The sequence below is a fragment of the Oryza glaberrima genome, chromosome 9 (genome assembly GCF_000147395.1).
Source record: "Oryza glaberrima chromosome 9, OglaRS2, whole genome shotgun sequence".
In the NCBI taxonomy this organism is placed as follows: domain Eukaryota; kingdom Viridiplantae; phylum Streptophyta; class Magnoliopsida; order Poales; family Poaceae; genus Oryza; species Oryza glaberrima.
Window position 1 is genome coordinate 16,808,386 of NC_068334.1, and position 10,369 is coordinate 16,818,754.

General features: G+C 40.3%; 1 protein-coding gene across 1 annotated transcript; it reads left to right on the forward strand.

The window, feature by feature from the left end:
• Nucleotides 1-4,367: 4,367 nt before the first annotated feature.
• Nucleotides 4,368-10,087, forward strand: LOC127783553 (uncharacterized). The gene is made up of 16 exons (XM_052310746.1): nt 4,368-4,540; nt 4,679-4,738; nt 5,529-5,622; nt 5,807-5,985; nt 6,515-6,565; nt 7,239-7,295; nt 7,410-7,530; nt 7,743-7,809; nt 7,897-7,938; nt 8,184-8,289; nt 8,419-8,529; nt 8,803-8,874; nt 8,978-9,079; nt 9,152-9,198; nt 9,286-9,313; nt 9,516-10,087. The coding sequence occupies exons 2-16, from the start codon at nt 4,721-4,723 to the stop codon at nt 9,672-9,674; spliced, it is 1,254 nt and encodes a 417-aa protein (XP_052166706.1). The 5' UTR covers nt 4,368-4,540; nt 4,679-4,720; the 3' UTR covers nt 9,675-10,087.
• The last annotated feature ends 282 nt before the right edge of the window (nt 10,088-10,369 follow it).

Here is a 10,369-nt window from a genome sequence, read left to right on the forward strand (position 1 = left end):
CATCACAGCCGGAGTTGATTCATCTAACCCAGCCAGAGCAGGATTTTCGTTTCCCGGTGCAAGTAAGAACCCAAAAGTCTTCCCCCATTAAATGGTGAATGACATGCGTGTCCCCCATGTCAGCCAAATGGAATTGACGGGCCCCATGCCATGGCGGACATGCGAATGGCTTCTGAGGCAAGCAACAAGACGTGCATTTAATGTGATTATCCTCCCTTTCCCCTAGGCAAATTTATAGGCCCATGTAGCAGCCCCTTAAGATATAAAAGAAGGTCCAAGCCTAGTTGGGGAAGAGAGATTGGTTCTTTGGCTAACTCACGCTTGGTTCTCATTGGCTCAAAGCCTGAATTTCTTAGTCGATCAATCAAGCACAGGAGTAGGGCATTACGCTTCTTAGCGGTCCAAACCTGTATAAACCGCTTTTGTCTCATCGCTCTCGAGGGGCCCGAGGCCCTCTACACCACACATCTCACCGAGTTCTCGATTTTCACCCGCTGCCCCAGCCGAACTAACAAGGGGGGCCTCACTGTCCCCCGCTTGAGGAGTTCACCCTCCGACGTACTATTACATGCATAGCAATTGGATAAATAAATTTGTTCTTATTCTAGATGAAACTTTAAATTTTAAACCACTATGAATATACAAACATCAAATATACCGTGGATTTGATAACTGGATCTCTGTCAAATAAGGTCAAATGAATCCTGCACTAGGAATAAACCTATGTTAATTTCATTTTGCAATCAGTAGTAGTGTTCTTTTTACTATGATTCCCAACCATTTTTAGGTGGTCGTATTTGGTCTGTGCGAAAAAGGCCGAGGGGAGTGAATGCAACAGGACACGAAGATATGGCTCGATCAAAGAGTTGAATGCACGGCAATCGAGTCGGCTGTATTTTTCTATATTTTTTTCCGAACTACTCCCGAGATGGTCGGTGCATGCGTTGGTAATTGTCTCAGGCGTGTTCGGTGGTGGTGTTACCACACGCGGAAAACGGAGCAATTTATTAGCTCGTGATTAATTAAGTATTAGTTTTTTTTAAAAAGATTAATTTAATTTTTTAAGCAACTTTTATATAGAAACTTTTTGCAAAAAAACCCCAGAGTTTAGAAGTTTGAAAAGTGTGCGCGTGGAAAATGAGCGAGATGGGTTAGGAAAAGGGCCATCCGAACAAACCCCAGAGTTGCTGTGTTCGGTTCTCTCGGTTGAGAACTCACTCTCCCATATGTAAAACGGAGTAATTTATTAGCATATGATTAATTTAGTAGTATTAGTTATTTTTAAAAAATAGAATAATATGATTTTAAATCAACTTTCATATATATAATTATTTGCAAAAGATGCACAAAAACGTGCACTCGGAAAATGAGATATGTGAGTTGGAAAGTTAATAACCGAACTCAACCGCAGTTTAGTACATAGCAAATTACAAGTTTCAAATTATCCATAGTCAATTAATATCCATTTTATACAATATTTACCTATAAATATATATTACACTATTAATACTTTGTCTTACCTATCATACACACATTGTGTATTGAAGTCCGTACTATAAGAGAATATACTATGTTTATTCAAGCACAAACTCCAAGATACCGCGTAGGACTACACGATGAGGTGGGGGGAGAGAAGAAAGATGAGAGAGAAATAATCACCTCTCATGCAAGAGGTAACCCTTACACAAACTTTAATAAGCATAAGCATGTGAGAGTGTTAGAGATATTGGAGATTGTATGATAAATATAACATATTGCATATGGTACCTCTTAATTTAATGGTATATGTTATCTATGAAATGAGATGTGATAGTTCATTGCTCTTCTCTTTTATCTTTTATATTCTCGATACGTGTTTATAACTGGTTTATAGTATGCTATTGTACCTGCTCTTGGACCGGAATGGGCACCTTGTTTTGTGAGTGTTTTTTCTTTTACTCATGAACTTTCATTTCTTAGCCAACGTCAACCTTGTTTCGTGACTATGGCCCCGTTTAGTTCCAAAAACATCCCATCGAATTTTTGGACACCTGCATAGAGCATTAAATGTAGATTAAAAGAAAAACTAATTGTACAGTTAGGGGGGAAATCGTGAGACGAATCTTTTGAGTCTAATTAGTCTATGATTAGCTATAAGTGTTACAGTAACCCACATATACTAATGACGGATTAATTATACTTAAAAGATTCGTCTCGCGGTTTCCAGGTGAGTTATAAAATTAGTTTTTTCATGCGTGTCCGTAAACCCCTCCCGACATTCAGTTAAATGTCCAATGTGACAACCAAAGATTTTTATTTCGTGAACTAAACAACCCCTATGAATCGTATTTTTGGCAAAATTTCCACCCCACTGACGTGGTGTTGCTCCGCGGCCGCGCCAACCACGGGCTTTTTTTTTCCGGTGGGGAGCAATGGTTTATATGTACACAACCATAGTAGTACCATGGGCTTCAAAAGTCTACTTATTGTACTCTTTTTTGGTCCTCTATTTTCATAGCTCCTGATGTAAGAATTTTTAGAGCCGGATGTCCGTAGCTCTATATAAATTCATAAATTTATATCTATGATTACGTTGATAATATTTTGATAAGTTATTTTATATCATTTTTAATATAATTTTAAATTTTAAACCATTACAATTTAACATAAAAACTTCAAATCCATTTGAAATCTAGAGTTGTGTCAAACAAAGCCTTATTTTCTCCTCTATATCATATTCCAATTCTTTTTTTCTAAGGGGACAAGCAGGGAGTTAGTACAATTTACTATAGAAGAAGAGAGTTGATCCAGTTTATAAGGAAAACCGGACCCAAAAATCTTACAACGGCATGGTTAATTTATGAAAAACCGGTGAAAACCCCAGCATTGATATACTGAACCTAAAACTAAGAACAACAGTCCAGCAAGGGATAAAACTCCTAAAACGAAGCCTTCAAGAAGGACACGCCGACAGAACGACGTCATCGTCCGATCCTAACGAATCTAAGGTTTTCACCCGGAGAAATCCCTTGATGTGGAGTTTGAACGAGGGCTCCAATAGCAACGCCTTCAAAAAGGTAAACATCACCCAAGGGAGTCGTCGTTGGTAGCATCGGCAAGCCGAGCAAGGCTTTCACCTCAGAGTCCCATCCAAATATAGCGTCCACGTCGGAAGCCACCAAATGCCACCTGCACACCGGGTACCTGTACTATGCACACAACCACCTGCACAATGGCCGGACAAACGTCATTGATGACCTGCTCAGCCACCTCGCCGGACTGATGGAGCACCACTAAGCTGCAGAGCTCGTCGGCACCACCGGACCATCGGCGCCACACAGGCCCACCCGTCGTCGCCACCGCCATTGAGGTCCGGTCCTCGCCCAACCCCAGCTTGGACACGTCAGATCTGGACCTAGAGGGCCAGATCTAGCCGTTCCCCATCTTGCAGCACTGCCACCAGCCACCCTCTCACGCTAGGACACGCGGGAAACTGCGGAGCTCGCCCACGTGTAGCCTTCACAGTCGTCGCTAGGCCCCTCAAAGTCCGGATCACACCAGAGTCGCGTCAGATTTGGACCTTGGGAGGTCAGATCTGGCCGTCCCCCTCACCACCTGCCCAGGAGATGTTGGTGGTCGCCGGCGTGAGACGTGGAGGAGGAGGAACCAAGCCCGGGGCCAACGCCTCCGGGAAGCCTCAAACCTAGAGAAGAAGGGAGGGAGGAAGGAGAAAGGAAGAAAGAGACAGGGAGAAAGAGGGGAGAGGGAGGAGGGCGGCCCTGCCGTCGCCGGCCACCACCGCAGACGGTGGCGTTGCCGGCGGCGGTGGGGCAGACGGGGCGTGGCGGGGTTGGAGCTGGGCGTCGGCCTTTCGCCTCCCGGGTCGCCAGAGAGGCGACACGGGAGTCATGATCCAATTATTCCAATTCTCCATATTTCTTAGTTAGCACATGACAGGAGGCTTTCTACAATCTAAATTTCCAATATTATTCCCACACCTATAAGAAAAAATCCCATTCACACCTCACACGATTGAATAGGATTTGAAAACCTTAAAATGCTTATAATAAAGAGAATATGACATTTAACCAAACACAAGACACATACCATATGAGAAAATTTGGTGCTTGTTGACTTATTAGCAATAGCCAACATGTGATTTTGACTTTGGATTTTTTTCATCGGTTTGTTTTTCAGTTGGGGTTTCAAACCAATAATAATATAAATATATTACACATAGATGTTTTTTTCTTGCTATGTTTATTTCCTCATGGTTCATTAGCCTGCCCACAAGCAGGAGGATGCAAAATGGAAGGCATCGAATGAAATATGTCATAGATGAGGGTGTTCCATGCAAAATTCCCATTCCCCTTTTTAAATCGGTGCTGGGCTTCCGCCGGCCGCCGCCACCAAAGTCACGCCGAAGAAGAACCGCGTTAGGGCTTCCTCCCCCGCCGCCGGCGAGAGTGGGCTTTGACTCCCCTCGGAGCCGCCTCCTCTTCGTCTCATCTCCCCGCGGCCTTGTTCATCCCCTTCTACGAGCCTTAGCGCCGCACCGCAGGTTGGTTGGTCGCGCCAGATTCCCCTTTCGTATCGCGTTCAATATCGTATTTGGCGCCAAACGGGAAGCGCGTCTCGGCTGTTCTTTCCGTTGCTTCGAGCTAATCTCTGAGCTGATTTTGTTAATACGGACGCGCAGGTTCCAGCTCGGTGGCTGGAGTTTAATTTTTATTTGTTCTCCATGGCGCTTCGGTTCGAGGTTTGTTGAAGTTCCAAATGGGTGCATGTTCTTTCTTCGATTCTAGATGATTTTTCCTTAGTTTGCTTGTGCGTTTGATTGCTGAGATGCGAAGCAAACTCAACGGTTTCTCTGGTTTGCGCATACGCAAACTAGGCGTCCGGCTGAAGTTTGTGGTGATTAAGTGGATAAGATTTGTACTTCTGTCTGTAGTTTTAGTCGACAAGCCATTACATGTGATTTTCACTCTAATCATTTTTGTCTCATACGATCTTCTGGGAGTACAGATTCCCAATTAAGCTGATACTGTTTTATTTTAAGATTGCGTTTAGTACTCTGGATTAGTAACTATTTAGTTAAAGAAGGTAGTTGACCAATGCTGCCATAGGCACGTGCTTTCTCAGTGTTGTAATTTGTCATTGCCTAGCTCTACACTCTACAGTTGGTGCTACATACTGTATTCCTGTTAATCCTGTACTTTGTTTGATTAAATCTCTTGAGTTTTCTTTGTTTATTACCCTTCACTAAGGTTAAGCTAATATACCTATAGTCCTATTAGTGGTCCATGTAATAGGATAATAATAGAAAAGCATGAATGTGGGCATATGTAATTGCCACGTGGCACGCCCTGTTAGAGTGGCCTAGTACCTCTAGCACTGTCACTCTGTCAGCTCATCATGGTCTTTCTGTCCAGCCTCATCGTCGGTATTGTCCAACTGATGGAAGGTGGCTGGCTGACATAGCGGTAGATCTTATATGAGGCATTGAGCATAATGACGAAACCTGAAGTAAAAATTATTCTTGCTTGCAGGTATTAGGAAGATTCAATCGTGCTCGTGCAGCTCGATTAACACTACCCCACTTTACTTGTCAGACACCACTGTTTATGCCTGTTGGAACTCAAGGTATTGTGTCTGTTGCTTTAACACTTGTTCAGTCTGAAGCAGAGTTTTTCTTGTGTAAAAAAAAAAGAAGCAGAGTTTTCATGTTGTTTAGTTCACAGAAGTTCATGATAAATTTCTCAAAATGTTTCTTGTTCTCTGAATTATTGTATCTCATAGCCTTTTAATTTCTGTTCTCTCTACTCAGGTACAATAAAAGGCCTGACTACTGACCAGTTAGAGGAAATAGGTTGCCAGATTATACTTGGAAACACCTACCACCTTGAACTTCGTCCAGGTTCTCAACTTATTGACGACTTGGGTGGCCTTCACAAATTTATGAATTGGAAAAGGGCGTTGCTGACTGACTCTGGTGGTTTCCAAATGGTTGCTCCAAATCTTCATTTTTTTAAGACATTGAATATCTATGTGGATCGTTATAACATAAATAACTAAGTCATCAACTTTAATGTTTTGCCACTGTATGTAAATACCTTCTGCAGTATTAGTTTAAATACATCACTGGTAATTGTCAAGTCTTGTTGCTTTGATAATGTTTTCCCATGAGTATCATTTTGTTATAGTGATCCCAACAACCAGTTGCTCCACACATGAAATCTGAATTGCACTTAATTTGATCACTTGATGTAAAATACAATGCTCATTTTTAAAAGATGAGAAACCTATTGATGCTGGCTTTAAAGGAAAAAAAATGAGATGACAATATCTTAAATATCACTGGTATTTTTTCTTAACAGCAGATTTAATCAAATTTCTGTTTTATTTGAAAGAAGACAGTAATTGTTCAAGATCTCTATCAACATGAGCACATACTTGTTTCCAAAGCGCTTACTCCTTTCCAATGTTAATATATATTCCCTGCTGAAATTTTACTGATCGGAAACATGCTTTTTAGGTTTCTTTGCTACATTTGGCTGACATTACTGAGGAAGGAGTTACATTTCAGGTAGATTTGTGCAGGCTACTTTGTGATGCTTCTTTCTTTTACAGATGTCAACTTCTTGTGCACTGATGTTTATCATACTTCCAAATCAAATTATTCAAATGTGCCACAGTTTATAATTATTTATTGATAACAATGTCCAGCTGTCCATGTGTTATCATATAATAATCAGGAGGCATGCTTGTATTACTGTGGAGGTTTATAAGATTTTTTTAATCTTCTTAAAGCTGAATTGAGACTGTTCAAAACTAATGGAAAATATACTGAGCAAGGATAATATTTCTGATTGTACTGGGCATCCCCTGTAGTCTTGTTATTTCCCTGTAAACTGCTATTTATTACAATGATGAACCAAAAATTCTTAAGTGAACTTGTGAGACTAATGAGAACCACACGGTTAGCTGATGGTTTTCGACAAACATATAAATATTTCTTGAATGAACAGATATATATTGCCGTTTGATCTAGCAGATGTTGCATAGTCAAGTGTTGTGGCATGGTATCATATCATATCTATGATGTTAGTAATAGAAGCCAATTTTTTTTCTTGGTGGTTCTTTTGCTTAATTATGTGTGTGAGGCATCCTGTACTTTCTTCCTTGGAATTTTACAACTGCTGAAAATGCCTCCCTCTCTGTATCTTTTATATTTTTTTTTTCTCTTGACCAATCTTCAGTCACCTGTTGATGGGAAGCCCATGCTCTTGACACCTGAGGAATCTATCCATATTCAGGTGCATCCTTTTCTAGACAAGATTTGTACTTGTAAAAGTTAGAGTTTTGCACCAATAGATTTGGTAGTTTTACATCTTATCATGTGTATGCTTATCCATTGAACATGAATGCAGAACAACATTGGAGCTGATATAATAATGGCTCTTGATGATGTTGTGAAGACCACAATTACTGGCCCAAGGATAGAGGAAGCTATGTATCGTACCCTTCGTTGGATTGATAGGTGCATTGCTGGTATGGTTATCAATATGACTTGCCACTGCCCGTATTTCATACTTTTCTGGCGTTTAATTTCACTATTTTTGTCGTTAAGTTAGAGCTTAGCATCATTTTGATTATGACTCTAATTCTGCTATGTATTTTACTGGCGTTAAGAAAAGAACATTTACAATAATGCTAAGCATGTTTAGCTAAGGTCTGGTGTTTTCTTTTGTCAATACATATAGCTCATAAGAAACCTGATGTCCAGAACTTATTTGGGATTGTACAAGGAGGATTAGATCCAGTTCTTAGGTGAGTTCATCCATCTAATCATGTAATATATCAATCCTTTAAGGCATAATTGAAATAATCAATAGTGTTTTTTTTTTGTAATTCCAGAGATATCTGCGTGAAGGGCTTGGTTGAGCGGAACCTTCCAGGGTATGTCATAGTCTAATATTTCTCTCAGGATTTCTTTCCATGGGTAGCAAATATGTAGGCAAGTTTTTTACATGCAGCCAAAAACAAATTGTTTGTCTTTTCTGTGATTGATGCATGATCTTCAGATGTTGTGCCTGCTTTATATGCACTCTTTATTTATTTGTCGGTGGATGCACGCTATATTATCTCATATCTGATCTACAATTCAGTGGCTGATACCACTTACCGTGATATTTTGTTGCCAGATATGCCATTGGTGGTCTTGCAGGCGGTGAAGATAAAGACTCGTTCTGGCGTGTTGTTGCCCAGTGCACTGCTGGACTGCCTGAAGATAAACCACGATATGTTATGGTATAGTTTCAAATTTCTCAAAGTACTCATAAAGCCAAAAGTGATATTGTCTTCTATGATTCACAACAATTTGAACCATGTAGCTTCCTTGGGTTGTTTGGCTGACCTTGCTGTTATGCTAATTTGCAGGGTGTTGGCTATCCACTTGATATTGTAGTATGTAGTGCTTTGGGTGCAGACATGTATGACTGTGTTTATCCAACTCGTACTGCTCGCTTTGGGACTGCACTTGTTCCTGAGGTATGGGACTTATCTATCCATCAAAGTCAACTATACAATTCAAGCTAGAGAAAATATTTATGTTTGATCTTCTTTTCGCACTGATAACTAGTGCCACTAATATTTTACATGGAATGATTTGATGGTCTTAGTGATATTGAACAATTTATTCCAGTTAGCATAATCTATGAGAGTATTAACATATGGAAGCAAGCTCACAATAATTTTGTTTCTCTTTTCCTCTGAGTTTGATTCTAATCATAGCATTTGCAACCTTATTGTGATATCTCCTAGGGTGTTCTGAAGTTGAAACAAAACGCAATGGCAACTGATGAACGACCGATAGATCCGACCTGTCCATGTATGGTAAGGCTTCGTTCTACTGGGAACAAAGTGTTAAACTGCTTCGAAATTTTCTTTTTCTTTTTCTGTTTCTATTTCGTGTTCTATAACTTGACTATCTTTTCAGGTCTGCAAAAACTATACACGTGCTTACTTGCATTGTCTTGTCACAAAAGATGCTATGGGTTCCCAACTGCTGTCGTATCACAATCTATCATTTATGATGCGGGTATGTTAATGAATATTTCCACATAACTCTTCTTTTTAAGTGTCACCGCTTGATCATCCACTTTTATTTCAGTTAAGTAGAGACCTCCACATGTCAATTCTGGAAGGACGATTCCCAGAGTATGTTATCATCCAGCTAAATTTTGTGTCATTTGTCAGTTTTCTCACTGTGTTGGTGAATAAGAAAGTTTCCATGCCATATTGTAGATTCGTGCGAGGATTCTTGAGGATGCAGGTATATCTTGTTCCCTAATATTATATATAAACTATCAGCACCACAAGTAAATTCTGTCATTCCTGACTCTCAGATGTCTAAGCTGCCTCCTTGATAATATGTGCTACCCATTCCATCTACAAAACCAAAATTACAATCTGTTTTGCTATTTCCTTGATGATTATCTTACTGGCTGGTCGTTTCTCAAACCAATTGGTGACAGTTCCCAAAGGGCGATGTTCCGAAGTGGGTTCGCAACGCAATGGTTGTTGCTGGCATTGACATATCGGAGTGCTGCACCCCCGCGAAGTATCCTCGTGATGCAATGGATGCTCCGGGTACTGACATACCTGAGCTCTTGCCTCCTACCAAGTGCTCCTGAGGCAGAGAACCAAGAATTAAGGGACTAACCTTATAACTGTTTACCACGACACGCGCGATTGGAGTGCTGTCGCATGAAGGTGATCCCACTTCTTTAACAAAGTCAAGTTTTCACAAGAATCTTATTGGTCATCAACTCATCATAGGTGTAGGCCTCACTGCTTCATCAGCATATAATTTTCCAACAGTATATGCTGAATATAGCTGATTGGATTTTGAACTTTTGATAATTACAAAGGTTTTTGTACTCCTATCTTTTGGAACCATAGGGTTATTATGCGGATTGATGCATGAATATCAGAATATGCATCATGTCTTCTGTAGTGTAAGCTGTTGCAAAATGATTTCTACTGGTTTTAATGTAGAAGCATTATCTACTCATTTTGTTAACGAAGAACATTCTATTCCATACAAGATGGCATCTCTTCTTCCTATATAGTTAGTACCCACAGCTCGCCACGTCATTAACGCATATTAACAGTCAGATCTTGATCGAATGGCCTTCAAACATTGCATGTATTCAGTTTGCTGTTGGCAAAAAAAAAAAAAAAAAAAAAAAAAAAAACGGAACGAACCTCTCCGCCCAGTGGGCTGTTGGCCCAGCAAGTAACAGAAGAAAATATTTTCGTTCTTTCTTAGTAGCCAGTGGACGAAAGCGGCCCACTTGATAAACACGTACTTCCTTCGTCCCCAAAA